The following is a 16,058-nucleotide window of genomic DNA, read 5'->3' as shown; positions in this document are numbered from 1 at the left end:
TCTTCCTTATCTAAATCTTTCTCCAATCTTCCTACGCACTAATTTCTTCCTCAAAATCAAACTGTTATGTTTATACGAATTTTGATAGTTACATAGTTTAGGGCGCTTTTTGTTACACTTAAATATCATGAATATCAACCAAATAGATAATACATTATGGCGTGTTTGAAGTTTTGCTATTAGTTTTAGAACCGAATTATCCTAATTAAGTTAAGTACGATACATTGTATTCATATTTGCAAAATTAACATTATCAAGGATGTAAATTACCGTAAAATGGATATTTCATGTGAAACAAAGATGACTTGTTATTGGTGTATTTCATATACTTATGAGAAAACACTCGCCTAAGCATACCTTTACAGCAAAATTTGCTATAAGCAAAAATGAAAGCACTTGGTTAGCAACGTGATGCCAAATATTGCTATAACTAGAGACCCTAATTAAACCTCATTTATCGAAAAATTTGAGAACATAACGATGTCAAATTTTGCTATTATTGTGTGATGCCTAATATTTATTTATTTATTTATTTATTTATTGACATGTAACATAAGATCAATGATCTTTTAACTCGTTATAGATTTGTAATGAATATAAAAATAATTCTAGAAATATTCGAATTAGGATTATTGTGCTCTTCAAGCTCTCGGAAAAAATCAAAATCAGAAATCAGAAATCGATTGATAGAAAAAAGTATCTGATGACATCTTTATGGCATTCGCGACTATATCAACGTTGCAGTTGGCGGATCGTTATTGAAAAACTTATCCGGTACAACTGTGTTCGATTTTAACTCTTGGGCTCGAACTCACGGACATCGGCTCAAGAGACAACAGACTTGCCAACTGAGCTATATCACAAGCCTAAAAATGAAATGAATGATCTTAATAAAGAGCATCTTAGTTTGTAAACCGAATTTCTGCATTTATCGAGTCTCTTTGAAAACAAGCAGAACGAACTCGAAAATAAAACATTGGCAAATAGTAATGAATTGACTTGTCTAATTGTCTTCTCGGAAACATAAACTTAACTGCGCCGTCCGGTTCTAAAAGAATTTTTAATTTCATATAAATACTCTGTAAATCATATCAATGTACCCATATATTTTATGAAGTAAAATTTGTATTTGAAGAACCAGTTCATTGAAAATGAGATAACGCGAGGTGAAACCAAAATTCGATGTTAATTATTAACTAAATGATTAACTAAATCCAACGGCCCTATGCACCGGAGGATCGGCGCGGGATCATTAAGTAAGTAAGTAAGTTAATGTTATTATTTTAATAATACTGTAGATGTTTCTTCCGTTGATCTATAACTTTTTTTCCTCCTACTGTACAAAAGTTGCAAGCAAGCTTGCATACAAATTCAAATTGGAACGTTCGTTTGACCGTGTGTGCATCCTGCGCGCTGCATCGCCCATGCGGTTCCGGTTGGATGCACATGTGATTCGCGTTCCGTTACCATGGTACCAGGACTCGGTAGCCGAACCACAAACAAACCGTAAACCGGCAATATTGGTAAACAAACATTGGTAACATATATCAGTTTCCTCACAGTTTTGCACATTACAATGTTGTTACTGTTGTTATAGGTCGCGAAAAATAACAACCAAGTTTATTCGGAAAGTTTGAAGTTTTTTGTGTCCTCTTAAGCGGATGTGATTAAGTTACCTGCAATTATTGAGTTAGAAAATAAAGGTTCGAATGTCGCCAGTGATGGAGGACGCCTTCAAGGAATTTGCCGACCTGGATCAGATCAGCAATGCCGAGTTCCGGGAGCAGATCAAAAATTGGATCGAAGACCAAGGGATTCATGCCAATTTGCAGCTGCAGATGAAAAAGGACCTGATCGATCAAATAAGCCGCACCGCACTAGGTAACAACATCGAAAATTCAAAATAGAATTGAATTTTAGATCTCGAAACGAATCTACTTAGTTATTAGTTCTAATTTTTTAAATCCGATATCTCAATTTTAATATTGATTCTAAATCTGTATTCCGAATTCTGAATTCAGATTCAGAATTCAGATTCAGAATTCAGATTCGGAATTCAGATTCAGAGTTCAGACTCATTTTCAGGATTTCATAATTCTGAGTATAAAATACGAATGAAAAGGATCTGATTTTACATTTAAAGTTTCAAATTGTGTGTTTGAATTCTAAAACACAATTTTTGATCCCAATTTTTTCAAATATAACTTTGTTTTTTTTAGGTCGCAAAATCGCCCTGAAGCTTCAAACCCAGCAGGGAATTGTCCTATCGCCATTGGTTCTGGTTCTGAACACCCTAGTGGCTGAGTTCCTGTACACCCAAAACTGTCACTTCTCGTTGTCGGTTTTCAGCAACGAGGTACCGTTCAAGAACACGTTGCCCGACTTTGCAAGATCCGGTCCTAATGGTGATGAGCGTTTCCGGTTGAGCCATGTCGAGTTGAAGGAAATCTTCGAAGCGCTGGGCTTGGAGCATTACGGAGGATTGGTTGAGAAGTACGAAGGTGGAAAAGCACCGGATGGAAGGTCGTTGTTGTATGTGATCGTCAAGTCTTTGCTAAGTTCGGTGAAGAGTTACGAAGAAAAGTTGAAGAAACTTAAGCAGGAGGAAGTGAATAGGAAAGAGAATGAAACGGCTCTGGATGGGTTGGAGATTGGGAAGCTGCATCGAAATGTGGAGAAGCTTCTACAGAGGGTTAGGATTGTTGGGAGAAGTATGGAAAGAGTTGAAAAACTGCAGCCAAACGAGAGCAATGATCAGGGTAAGCAAGAGAATAACTCCTGGAAAGAATGCACTGAAAATGTGGGGAAAATGATCTCGAGAATGGAAGTTTGCTCAAAGAGATTCGAAGACCTTTTGGGAAAAATTCAAGAACAGCTAGATCAAAATCGTAACGTAGTTGGGACTGAGAAAAAGGAAGTGATGAATCCTGAAGCCAAGTCATACACCGATTTTTTGAACGAACTGAAATCGACGCAACATGGTAAGAAATACGTGGCAAAGCTCCAGAAACAGATACTCAAGCTGATGGAAAAAGAGAAGACTCTGATTGAAGCAAAATATCGGAAGAAACTGTACGAGACCGAACTTGAATGCAAAACAAAGATTGAGAAAATTCTCGATGAGCGTATTCGTGAGGTAGCTGCTACTAGAGATATACTGAGATCGCCTAGGATTGCAGCCAGTGGAAGTGAAGAGAATGTACTAATGATGAAGAAAATCGAAGAAAAGTTACAGCAAATGCATGAACACGAGAGAAATGTCGATCGAAAGTTAGTAACTTTGAAGGATGATCTCAAACAGCACGAACTTCGACAGAGCAAATACTTTCAATCGCTCAAATCTTCCGAAACGAAAGAGAAGAAGCTCTTGATGTTACAGGACGTTGAACGCAAGCTGTTGGCATCATTCGAAGATGAAACACATGCAATGATTCGGAACGCCAAAGCGACGATCGAACATCTGGAGACAGAAAGCGACAAAATCAATCGATCGTTTCAGCAATACTTGCACAAACAGAGGGAAGACAAAAGACGCCTCAACGATGAGAAGGTTGAAATATGGCAACGGTACAACGACGAAAAAATGGAATTCAACCAAAGAGAATTGATTGGATTCGCTTCAACCGCTCCAACAGCTTCTGAACCAATTGTAAGGGAAAGCTTCGTACCACAAAGTGATGATCTGCCAAATCTAGGATCATTTGAGAACCCGTTCCGCACTTTTGATCCCCACAAATATCTTAAGAGACCGAAAATTTGTAACATTGTACTGGTAACTCCAAAGCCACATGAGGTAGCCGATGTAGCGGTCAATACATCACTTGAATTCACGAAACTAACCTCCGTACAACCCGTCGTCGTAGTCTCGATTCCTCCTGCAGAACCCACAAAAACACTGTCGGTAACCTCCAAACATCCCAGCGCTAGCAACCGAGATATCAACATGAACGTCAACTTGCTAGAAAAGGCTAGATTAGATGCCGTACCTAGTAATCCAATTGACCTCCAGAAACACCTCAAAGATCCTTCCAAAATAACAGACATTCTAGCGAAAGACACCATCAAACTTAAGCAAAGTATCGAAGAGAACCTGCAGAAGCTGGATCAGATGAGCAAAACGTACACTAAATCCAGTGGATCTTCTAGCGGGGATAACACGGATCGACACAACACGTTCAACGTCAAACCATCGATTCACCCGGTGCAATCGAAGAGTCTGGACGAGGTATCCAGTGGAGCGGAGCTAGGGGAACCTTCGTCCGACAGCAGTAGCAATCATCTACGGAAAGAGTTGAAGCAGTCCGAGTTTAAACTTCCCGATCTGGACAGTACCAAAGACTTGTTGGAGTTTGCGGAACAAAATTTTCCCATTACCAACGATAAAACGGATTCAAAGAAGCCAGATCAGAAAAGTTCCCTGGAACTTGTTGGGGGTTCTCTAGGATCACTGAGCGATTTGGATCTGAGTGTTGACGACGGGAAAGATAGTGGGTCTCCGCAGCACTCGGTTCAGTTTCCCGGGGTGGACGCTGACAAAAGTAAAGACAGTATCGATGAGATACTCGAACGGATATCTACTGGAAAAAGGTCGGTTTCCGGCGAAGATAGTTGGAACTAAGGTTATGTTTTGAGGTTTTAGATTATAAGACTATTTTAAGAAGATGAATAAACAATAGCAATAAATGCAGTTCTGTATGTTAGCTTTTTTTTCGTTCGCAGCAACTGTTGTTTTCCCTTTTTTGGGATTTTCATCATTTGCTTTAGGATGATTCAGCACTTTTGTTTTGGAGATTTACATTGAACACAGCTAGTGCTCAAACCTTGGACGGAACCACATTGAATGGAAAGAATCAACGAAACGGGAGAAGTAACTTCCAAATTCGAACGTTGGATTTGGATTTTTCGGATGAATCTATTATAAGCTTGCCAGATTGCCCGGTTTTATTTGGGTTTGCCCGGATATTCAATAGAAAATTTGGGAAACATTCGGTCCGGCCCGGTTGCCTGGATTTTTCCCGGATTTATTCACTTTTTTGGCAAATCTAACAAAAAACCAATTGTGTTCTAAATTTTTTTATTTATGCGCCCAAAACAAAATTTCTTGAGCAATTTTTTTTAAATAATCATGAATGGTTCTTTGGAAGCCTAAAATACGAATAAAAATATGTTAATGAGTTTTGATGGAAAAAATTGTTTCAAGTTTTTTTTCTTGATTTTTGTTGAGTTATTCCTGGGTTTTGACCAAATTTGCCCGGATTTTCGGTCGATAATTTTGAGTTCAAATGCCCGGATTTTGCCAGGTTTTTGGATAAAATAGCCTGGATTTGTTCTGCCCGGAGACGTGCTGAAAAAATTCTGGCAACCTTAATCTATTAAAGGGTGATACGGTCAAAGTTTGGTCAAGGGAAAACACGTGTATATCAGTGAAATCTAGAGTTTGTTTTGATTAGATCGTATGAACCATTATAAACAAAATTGAGTTTTAGACCGCAAACGATTGTAAAAAATGTATTCTATGTTTAATAAAATCATGGATTCATTTAGACATTAATTAACTTCAACAAAACTTTTTGATTTTTAGACGTATAATGACTTTCTCATTTTTGAGTGCAATTTGGTTTTAACGACCTTTTGCGTTGCGCTAAATTGCCGTGCATGCAAAAGGACCTAAACAACAGTTTGGCTGATGTGGTTTTTAGGTCCTTTTGCATTTTCGAAAGAAAAGCATGAAATTTTGTGAAAAAATCAGATAAAAATCAGTTGTGAGAGTGTGTGAGCTGGTTTAGAAGAACGAGTGGCTTAAAATTTTGCTGCGGGTAAGTGAGATATGTGTTAATATTTACTAGCCGATAGATTGATATATTGTTTGACTACAACAGATACTTCCTGAACAATTGATTTGCCCTGGAAACGTATACGCTGTACTTGCTGGATCAACTGAGACACAGGTGGTAGCAAATAGTGTCATGTTTCATAAAAACATTTCGCTGAATGACAGTCCGGCGCAGCACCGATTCAAGGACCTATCGAGTAGGTCCTTCTGAAAGGTATTTGTGCTTCCGATTATTAGAACAATCGGAAGCACAAATACCTTTCAGAAGGACCTACTCGATAGGTCCTTTACTACACACAATTCAAACTGAGTAGTGAAATTTTGGGCAAATTCAATCATTTACCAAGATTGAATTCAAAAGTTAGCAAAACGACGTTTGCGCCAGTCCATCAATCCAAAAGGTTGTAAGTACATGTTGACCTGTAAGAATAAAATTTATGCCCATATCGAAGACATAGGCATATTCTTTATCTATTTTACGATTGGAAACCAAGTTTTCAGACAAATCTGAACAATAGTTTTAATACTAGAATTAAAAAGGTGTTTGGAAACTTTCCTCGCGATTTCCTCGAAACTCGTGAGGTGGCTTATACGACCTAATCAAAATAAACTCTAGAAATCGTTTATTTAAAAAAATCAAATTAAATTTCTTTTTCAAGTTTAATTAGTATAAAATTCAGGAAAAATATTCAGTTAGGCTTCCGCTTTTCCAAATCCGAATGACCGGGCCCCTTACGCTTAACCCCTGCGATCAGATTTTGTACAGCCACCTTGTCCACCTTCCTTGCCGCAGAAAGCCAGTTTGCCTTGAACTGCTGCTCGTCCTCAGCAGTTTTTTGGTCTTCTTTAGGTTCCGCTTGACAAAAGCCCAGTATTTCTCAATTGGGCAGAGCTCTGGCGTGTTGGGAGGGTTCTTGTCCTTGGGAACCACCTGTACGTTGTTGGCGGCGTACCACTCCATGGCCTTTTTACCGTAATGGCAAGATGCCAAATCCGGCCAAAACAGTACGGAACAACCGTGTTTCTTCAGGAAAGGCAGCAGACGTTTATTCGAACACTCTTTCACGTCATTTTCTTGGTTGACAGTCCCGGAAGCTATGAAAATGCTGCTTTTCAAGCCACAGGTACAGATGGCTTGCCAAACCAGATATTTCTTCGCGAACTTTGACAGTTTCATGTGCTTGAAAATATCTGCTGCCTTTCTCCTTCCTTTTGGCGTATAAAACTCCTGTCCCGGAAGCTGCTTGTAGTCGGCTTTGACGTAGGTTTCGTCGTACATTACCACGCAGTCAAACTTCGTCAGCATCATCGTGTGCAGCCTCCGGGATCGCGCTTTGGCCGTCGTATTTTGTTTATCATCTCGATTTGGAATCAATTCACTACCTTCTTGTAAGTCGATAGTCCGGCTCGTTTTTTGACTCGATGCACGGTTGTAGACGATACACCCAGCTTATTTGCGGCATCTCGGAGAGAGAGGTTAGGGTTTCGCTTGAAACTACCGGCAACTCTCTTTGTCGTTTCAGCGGCTTCCGGTTTTCAATTTCGTTATATGATTTTAATCGCCGTAATTTGTATGATTATAATTTTAATGGCATGTCCGGCGGAATGAAAACTAGAGAGAGAATTTATTTTATAGAATTTGAAAGAAAGGTGGATAGACAGGCATTAGTGCGCCACTAGGAGAAAGCTTGATAGGTGTTAAAATTTTAGGCTAGAGGGCATGTTGATGAAAAGCTCCCATGAATTGCTCCCGCCTTTGCTCTGCATTAGCTAACTATACATGAGAAACCCAGAAAGAGAATTCCCATGTATAGCGAGCCCAATGGTTTGAGAGCGTGTTTTTACGCACACTTCAAACGAGCGAAAACGTAGCAACCCAGGGGCCTACTGAGCTTTCCTTATGCGAGAACAGTTCTATCGACGTTGCCATTATTTCAGATTCGCTGCGAATAGTTGCTACTTGTCGATTTTTTCGCATTTCACATTTTATCTATTCCGCGTTCTAACTTTTTGGCCAAGTGTCAATTTTTTTGAACCGTATTTTTTCTTGTTGTATTTTTTCTTTTTGCCAATGATTGTTTGTTATATGATTTTAATCGCCATAATTTGTATGATTATAATTTTAATGGCATGTGCGGCGGAATGCAAACTAGAGAGAGAATTTATTTTATAGAATTTGAAAGAAAGGTGGATAGACAGGCATTAGTGCGCCACTAGGAGAAAGCTTGATAGGTGTTGAAATTTTAGGCTAGAGGGCATGTTGATGAAAAGCTCCCATGAATTGCTCCCGCCTTTGCTCTGCATTAGCTAACTATACATGAGAAACCCAGAAAGAGAATTCCCATGTATAGCGAGCCCAATGGTTTGAGAGCGTGTTTTTACGCACACTTCAAACGAGCGAAAACGTAGCAAACGTAGGTTTTCAATTTCCCCCGATCCAGACTTCCTGGCTGTCGACAAACGTTCTCCAAGCACTTTAATTACATTTGTAACGGTTGATTGGCAACTTTTGCGTGCGAGTAACTCGGATTTTCGCGATGCGCGAGCAAAATTTTGATACGCTGCTCTTCTTCCTTGGACGACATTTTGACAACTGAAGAGTAAATTCCAAAATCAAAATAGGAGCAACATTCTACACACACACCTTCAAAATGAGGGGTGTTCAGGTTTTTTAAATGCAAAATTGAAAGAAATACGTCAAGTTGATATTGACCAAATTTTGACCGTAGCACCCTTTATGATCAGCTCCATAATCGAGGCCAGCGATGTCGTCGTTTCAATAGACATGTAATTCGAAATTTCGTTCCCGAATCCCATTGCGTTTCTAGAGTTTTTCGATACATCTGCTCGTGACTTTAGTCTTGCGGATTTCGATACAATCAACCGTGTTCTGTCTGAATATGATGGGTCTAACTTCCATAGCTTTACTGACGTTGATATGGCTGTAAGTACTTTTTGCGCAATTTTGGATAATGTTTTTGACCAAACCGTACCCCTGGTGCGGCCTCCTCTTCGACCTCCTTTCGAAACGTTTGAAAGAGACACGTTCGAAATTGCTGCGGAAGTTTTGTAATTCCAGGTGCCCATTTACAAAAAATCAAACTAAATGATGCTACAAAACGATATGGGATGTACAACCGATTTTGCTATCGCCTTTATGTTAATCGCACTCAGAGTAAACTTCGGCGCAGTCCAAAAAAGTTCTGGAAATTTGTGAACTCCAAACGGAAAGAATCCTGCGATACTCCAATTGAATAATAAATTAGTGCTATTAGTGAAGGAATGGTCTCAGAGGCTATTATTAAATTGAAGTATTCCACTTTATTCGGACAAGATGGAATACCAGCGTGCGTATTGAAAAAATGTCGCAATTCACTGATAAAACCTCTTAACCACAACTTTAATTAGTCCCCAGTACAACAGAAAATAATTATTTCAAACTCTGGCGTACCACAAGGCAGCAATCTGGGTCCATTATTGTTTACGCCGTTCTGTAATGACATAAAGGCGTTATAAACGGTCTAACTGATTGTTACGTGTTACAACGCTTCCTGGACATAGAAGTAAGCTGGTGTGCCTATAATTCATTGGTTTTGAGCGTTTCGAAGTGCTGTATTATCACATTTGGGCGCATCCGTTCTTGTATAATTACAATATACTGGGTGAGCAGTTGCATCGTGTGGAGGAGATAAAGGATGTTGGCGTCTTTTTGGACGGTCGTATGACTTTTAAACGTCATTACTCTATGGTACTTGAGAAGGCAAACCGCATGCTGGGATTCATCATACGTTTGAGTAAAGAATTCACCGATCCGATCTGCTTGCGAGCTCTGTATTGCTGCCTGGTTCGATCAATACTGGAATCGGCGAACCTGGTATGGTGGCCTTTCGAAGCTGCTTGGATTATGCGTGTTGAGGCAATTCAACGACGATTTCTGCGTTATGCTCTTCGTGAGCTACTCTGGGAGAATCGAGAATCGAGAATGCTATCGAATCGCCATTTCATCGGCCAATCTTTATTCGTGGCAAAAATTTTACGAAACGAAATCGATTGCGCATGGCTGCTTTCCCGATGTAACATCTATGCACCAGAACGAACTCTTCGCAATCGAAATTGACTCTCTCTGGAATCAAGAAGCACGCGCTATGGCAGCAACACCCTCTACGTTCCGAAATAACATGCTTTTTACGTCATTTTACACACTTTGACTTTAATGTATCCATTTCAATTTTTAGACGAAACTAAGAATACCTACCATTCTATGTACAAATAGTATTAAGTAGATCATTAAGACACCTATGTCAGATGATATTATTTTCAATAAACAATAAACAATTACCTAAGGTTATGTAAAGATCAGTCTATTTTCGTTACGGCAACGGTAATAAAACAACCAATCTTCCTTTTATAAATGATCCATCTCATGTTCACTGGTCACATATAAAGAACACAATTGAAAAATGTAAAGAGAATGTTAAAAAAGTGAAAATTATTGACACAACTAAATTCGCATAGAAGTTTTATAGAAGTTCCGTTTGAAACCAAGAAAAATCGTTTGAAATTCATTATAAAGCTCTATCCTCAAATTGATTTTCCTATGTTGTAATTTACATAGACCGCACAAAGATGCTTTTCAATAAACTTTTCATGTTCGTTTAGCAGTCGAGTACCTTGTTTTAGGCCAGTTCGGAACTTTCAAAGAACAAGATGAAGTATCCATGCGACTTTCTGCGGCTTGGGACGTTACAAGTTAAGCGGAAGCCTCCGTCATATTCATTTGGTCTTGAATTTCACGGTCCTTAAATTAGCAAGGTCATTCAAGTGCAGTTTTTGGAAATAAATGCGATCTTCTTGTGCGGTGCATATGCGTTGCATATTAATTATGTTGACTTCTAGAACCTCCACTTTTATTCCAGCTTAGATGAAAACTGTTATTTGTTTAACCGGAGCCTACGAAATTTTCACCAGGTGGCTCAAATGACCTTAATTATAGTAAGAGATGTGATGGGCCATAGAACGTAGAGAACTGCTGTATCTTGATATTCAAAATAGTTTTGCAATTCTTCTACCTGCTGTATATAAAAAAAATCTCTATAAAAGAGTCTAACGAACATCATGGCAAGGTCATCAACAATCACGCAATGCAAAATATGTATGTTAAATTGTAAACTACAAGCCTTTGAATTATATTTCAATCCACCCTCTTTCAATGAATCACAACAAATGATAAATCTACCTTACAATAAGGACGCAGCCAGAATACTGCACCACCGGTTAGGTATCGAGTTGGTACCCATCCTAATCCAAAACGCTGATAACAGAAAAACCGGAAAGTACACAGGGATTCAATATCCTTTTCTGCCCCGGAATCGGGTTCGATTGTCCAACTAAAAATGTTAAATGCTAGGTGTTAATATGTTCATTTTTGAAATAATAATTTTAGATTCTTACCAACGACCGCTTACACTCGAAAAATGTGTTCCGCAAAGCGTGACACTCGTCTGGCACGGTCCCATCGGTTTTGTACAGACAATCACGAGGCAAGTTCTTATCCTAAGAAAAAAAATTAACATTTTGAAACAATTAGAAACATTAAACAATAACTTATATCGTAAATTATTTATTAAAAAATAATTAAATAACAAACCAACCTTCGCACAGCAATCGCTCTTCAGCAGACACATTTTCAAATCGGCTCTCACCCGGGCGCAGGCCGTTTTATCCGCCAGCTCCTGATTTCCCTCGTAGCGCATCATCTTGTGTCGAATGTGTTTAAATATCCTTTTTTATGAAAAGTACCGTAAATTAAAGGATTTTTCCGATCTAGAAATCCGAGAACATTCCACCAGTTTGCCGAGAGAATTGCACAATTTATTTTGTTTTGATTCACTTTCAGCAGCCAGCAGTGACAGATCTTGCAATCGCAGAAGCACCGGAATCAGATGTTTTTGTTTACAAATCCTTCATCATTCGTCTGTTTTTTCGGTTGCATTTTGCTTATCCGTATATTTTTAGGATAATATGATCAAAATTTAGGGAAATTTTGATTTTTAGGAAAAAAGTTGTATGAAACTTGTGTTACAATCCTTTGAAATTTCGAAAACAAGTCAAAGTTCAGGTAAGAAGTGAGAATTTGATTTAAAAGTAAAGCCAGAAGCATCACACTACGAACTAAATTTTGAGTATTTTTTAAAATGTTTAATATAAATTAAAAATATATAGGTATTGAACAGTTAATTTGTCACTTAAAAAGTACATAGTAACTATTCCTAAAAAGTGAATCTAACATTTGGTTTTTGAGACACAATTTGTAAAAAATTCTTATCTTTTCAGGCTTATAATCATGTTCACAAAACTACGTCACATTCGCCAGATCAGCACCAAAATTCCCTTAGACCCATCAAAAATCTCAATCTACTCATGCAAAACACGCGGCAAAGCCTCACTAAACTTGGTCAACCCATGGACATCCACTTTCTACACATGCGGCCCCACAGTATACGATTCGGCCCACATTGGCCACGCCAGTTGCTACGTACGTTTGGATATCGTGCAGCGAATATTGCGCGACCACTTTCGGTTGAATCTGGTGACGGCGATGAACATCACCGATATCGATGATAAAATTATAAAACGAGCTGCCCAATTGGGGAAAACTTGGGAGCAGATTTCCCAGCAATATGAGGAGGAGTTTTGGTCCGACTTGGATCGATTGAACGTCCTAAGACCGGATATTAAACTGAGAGTCACCGACCACATGACCGACATCATTGGTTTTATAAACACTTTGATAGAAAAAGGATTCGCTTATAAGTCAGTGAACGAATCCGTTTATTTCCGCACTGCCAAGTACCCGACTTACGGAAAACTTCAGAACATACCAGAGCACCCTAAATCCAGCGGTGGAGCAAAAGAAAATACCTCAGATTTTGCACTCTGGAAAGCCGCTAAACCGAAGGAACCATTCTGGGAGGCACCGTTTGGTCCAGGTCGTCCTGGGTGGCACATCGAATGCTCAAGTCTGGCAACCAGATTGTTCGGAAGCCGGATAGATTTCCACGCCGGTGGTTTGGACCTTCGGTTTCCACATCACGAGAACGAGGAGGCACAGAGTTGCTGCTATCACAGCGTGTCAGATTGGGTTACCCATTGGCTTCATACCGGGCAGCTTCACCTGGACGGACAGGTTGAGAAAATGTCGAAATCGCTGAAGAATACCATCAGCATTGGGGAGCTGTTGGAAAAGTTTACCGCTGATGAGTTCCGGATGCTGTGTCTACTGTCGCACTATCGCAGCTCAATTGTTTACGGTGATGAATCTATGGCCGTGGCAACGAATACCTTGAAAAAGTTCCACTCCTTTATGGATGATTCCAGGGCTTATGTGAGTGGTGCAAAGAAAGTTGTTCCTTTAGATGTGAATCAAATTCAAGAGAAGCTTGAAGAAGTTGACTCCAAGATCAACGAATATCTGAGTAATGACTTCAACACTGCAAACGTGATATCCGCGCTAGGAGAACTTACAAGTTCAATTAACAAAATGATCAATCAGAAAGGAAACGATTTAATAGTAGCCTCAGAAGTCGGACCAATTCAATCTGTCGCAAACTATGTCCGATCGAAGTTTGACCTACTGGGACTCGTGTCGTTTGGACCATCCAAAAACGCCTCAACATCCGAAGAATCTCATCAATCCCTTGAGAAGCTTATCGAGAGTGTTCTGCAGATTCGTGGATCCATTCGAGGGCAGGCTATGGAAACCAAAAACCGGCAGCTGTTTGGTTTGTGTGACGAGATACGGGATCAGCTTCGACAAGCTAATGTAGAGATCAAGGATCATGGCAAAACTTACTCGTGGAGTTTTTTGAAGCGATAGTTTGTAAGGCATAGTTTAGGCAAACAATGTTACTTTATTCATAGGACAAAACAATGGCAGAATAAATTTGTTAAATTAGTCGGTACTAAACAAATAAACCTGTTGCTTTTTTTTCGAGAAACATTCTAGATTGAAAACTTTCCCAGGCTGACTTTGAGTCCACTAAATGACTAAGAAAAACATGAAGATTGACAAAAACTTAAATATTACAGGAATTTAAAAATGATTATCGCGATAAAACTGAATGAGGAATACGAGAAGAGACAAATTAACGAAAATCATAAAAAAATCAAATTAATACCCAAAATGCGAATTTTTGTGCACTTTAGCGTGTGTTTTGTGTCTCATTGAGGCTTTCTGTGACTTTTTGTGTATTTTAGCTGCTTTCTATGTATTTTTGTCTTCTTTAATTTTTGTTTGGATATTTTTAATATTTTGGCTTTTTTGTCTTTTTGTCTCTTTTTTTACTTTTTTTACTTTATTCTCTTTGTTGGTTTTTTTGTCATTTTTCTGTCTTTTTTCGTCTTTTTTTTTTGTTTATTTTTGACTTTTTTGTCATTTTATGTCTCTTTTTTCCTCTTTTTGTCTTTTTCATCTTTTTTTTGTCTTTTATTTGCCTTTTTTTGTCTTTTTTTGGTCTTTTTTATCTTTTTTTGTCTTTTATTTGTCTTTTTATGTCATTTTCCGTATTTTTGTTTTCTTTTGTCTGTTTTATTTAGTCTTATTTATTGTTTATTTTTCTGTCTTTTTTTGTCTTTTTTGACATTTTTTTTTTCTTTTTTTGTCTCTTTAATCTTTTCTGTCTTATTTTTGTCTCTTTTTTGTTCCTTTTTTTGTATTTTTATTATTTATTTTTGCCTTTTTGTGTTTTTTCTATTTTGGCTTTATTCGTCTTTTTTAACCTTTTTAAATCTTTTTTTTTTGTCTTTTTTTTGTTTTATTTTTGTCATTTTTTGTTTATTTTTTTGTTTTGTTTTTTTTTTTTTACTTTTAATTGTCTTTTTGATTATCTTTTTTGCTTATTTTTTGTCTTGATGCGTTTTTTGTCTTTCATCTTTTTTGTCTTTTTTTGTCTTTTTCTCTTTTTGTCTTTTTTTGATCTTTTTTGTCTTTTTTATTTTTTTGTCTTTTTTGTCTATTTTTTTTTGTCTGTTTTATTTTGTCTTATTTTATGTCTTTTTTGTCTTTTTTGTCTTTTTTGTCTTTTTTGTCTTTTTTGTCTTTTTTGTCTTTTTTGTCTTTTTTGTCTTTTTTGTCTTTTTTGTCTTTTTTGTCTTTTTTGTCTTTTTTGTCTTTTTTGTCTTTTTTGTCTTTTTTGTCTTTTTTGTCTTTTTTGTCTTTTTTGTCTTTTTTGTCTTTTTTGTCTTTTTTGTCTTTTTTGTCTTTTTTGTCTTTTTTGTCTTTTTTGTCTTTTTTGTCTTTTTTGTCTTTTTTGTCTTTTTTGTCTTTTTTGTCTTTTTTGTCTTTTTTGTCTTTTTTGTCTTTTTTGTCTTTTTTGTCTTTTTTGTCTTTTTTGTCTTTTTTGTCTTTTTTGTCTTTTTTGTCTTTTTTGTCTTTTTTGTCTTTTTTGTCTTTTTTATCTTTTTTGTCTTTTTTGTCTTTTTTGTCTTTTTTGTCTTTTTTGTCTTTTTTGTCTCTTTTGTCTCTTTTGTCTTTTTTGTCTTTTTTATCTTTTTCATCTTTTTCGTCTTTTTCGTCTTTTTCGTCTTTTTCATCTTTTTCGTCTTTTTCGTCTTTTTCGTCTTTTTCATCTTTTTCGTCTTTTTCCTCTTTTTCGTCTTTTTCGTCTTTTTCGTCTTTTTCGTCTTTTTCGTCTTTTTCGTCTTTTTCGTCTTTTTCGTCTTTTTCGTCTTTTTCGTCTTTTTCGTCTTTTTCGTCTTTTTCGTCTTTTTCGTCTTTTTCGTCTTTTTCATCATTTTCGTCTTTTTCATCTTTTTCGTCTTTTTCGTCTTTTTTGCCATTTTTTGCTTATTTTGGTTTTAGTTTATTTTTGTATTTTTTTGTTTTATTTTTCAATTTTCTGTATTTTCGTCATTTTTATAATTTTTCATCATTGTTTTTCATTTTACGACATTTGTTTTTTTTGTAATTGTTGTGTAATGTCTTGTATTTGGTAAACCGGCGATAATTTTTAGGTTCATTGTATTTTGATTCTCCAGCAGAGCCTTCAACTGTTATACAGACATCAATTATCTACATCTAGGGGCTTTTTCTATTGATGAGTGCAATAATTGCACTTAAATTATGATTTTAAAAATCATTGAATGTAGTGTTTTAAAACTCCTATAAGTAAAAAAACGAGTTCATATCATTTGAAAAAAAAAACTCTGATATTTTAAAACTCAAAAT

The 16,058-nt window shown here is 37.2% G+C and overlaps 3 protein-coding genes across 4 annotated transcripts; 2 read left to right on the top strand and 1 right to left on the bottom strand.

Annotated features, from left to right (window-relative positions):
• The first annotated feature begins 1,608 nt into the window (after positions 1-1,608).
• On the top strand, positions 1,609-4,618 carry LOC129748632 (centriole and centriolar satellite protein OFD1). The gene is made up of 2 exons (XM_055743293.1): positions 1,609-1,881; positions 2,220-4,618. Exons 1-2 carry the CDS (start codon positions 1,710-1,712, stop codon positions 4,616-4,618), a joined length of 2,571 nt encoding a protein of 856 aa, XP_055599268.1. The 5' UTR covers positions 1,609-1,709.
• A 6,368-nt stretch (positions 4,619-10,986) lies between these two features.
• On the bottom strand, positions 10,987-11,748 carry LOC129748634 (cytochrome c oxidase assembly factor 5). Its single transcript, XM_055743297.1, has 3 exons — positions 11,485-11,748; positions 11,285-11,386; positions 10,987-11,220 (listed from the first exon to the last, which is right to left on the bottom strand). Exons 1-3 carry the CDS (start codon positions 11,587-11,589, stop codon positions 11,179-11,181), a joined length of 249 nt encoding a protein of 82 aa, XP_055599272.1. The 5' UTR covers positions 11,590-11,748; the 3' UTR covers positions 10,987-11,178.
• Positions 11,543-13,801, top strand: LOC129748633 (probable cysteine--tRNA ligase, mitochondrial). 2 transcript variants are annotated; one of them, XM_055743294.1, is made up of 2 exons: positions 11,543-11,951; positions 12,167-13,801. In XM_055743294.1, the coding sequence occupies exon 2, from the start codon at positions 12,177-12,179 to the stop codon at positions 13,707-13,709; it is 1,533 nt and encodes a 510-aa protein (XP_055599269.1). In that variant the 5' UTR covers positions 11,543-11,951; positions 12,167-12,176; the 3' UTR covers positions 13,710-13,801. The 2 variants fall into 2 exon arrangements, with proteins under 2 accessions (XP_055599269.1, XP_055599270.1); XM_055743295.1 differs by lacking the exon at positions 11,543-11,951 and adding an exon at positions 11,983-12,109.
• Positions 13,802-16,058: the final 2,257 nt, after the last annotated feature.

Source organism: Uranotaenia lowii, chromosome 2 (assembly GCF_029784155.1).
Source record: "Uranotaenia lowii strain MFRU-FL chromosome 2, ASM2978415v1, whole genome shotgun sequence".
Lineage (NCBI taxonomy): Eukaryota > Metazoa > Arthropoda > Insecta > Diptera > Culicidae > Uranotaenia > Uranotaenia lowii.
The sequence above is the reverse complement of the archived record's forward strand: the minus strand, read 5'-3'. Positions and strand labels throughout refer to the sequence as shown.

Coding starts and splice junctions, on each gene's coding strand:
- LOC129748634 (XM_055743297.1), bottom strand. CDS start 11,589: ATGATGCGCTACGAGGGAAATCAGGAGCTGGCGGATAAAACGGCCTGC. Junction 11,387..11,484: donor AGAGCGATTGCTGTGCGAAG/GTTGGTTTGTTA, acceptor TTTTTTTCTTAG/GATAAGAACTTGCCTCGTGA. Junction 11,221..11,284: donor TCGAGTGTAAGCGGTCGTTG/GTAAGAATCTAA, acceptor TAACATTTTTAG/TTGGACAATCGAACCCGATT.
- LOC129748632 (XM_055743293.1), top strand. CDS start 1,710: ATGTCGCCAGTGATGGAGGACGCCTTCAAGGAATTTGCCGACCTGGAT. Junction 1,882..2,219: donor AATAAGCCGCACCGCACTAG/GTAACAACATCG, acceptor TGTTTTTTTTAG/GTCGCAAAATCGCCCTGAAG.
- LOC129748633 (XM_055743294.1), top strand. CDS start 12,177: ATGTTCACAAAACTACGTCACATTCGCCAGATCAGCACCAAAATTCCC.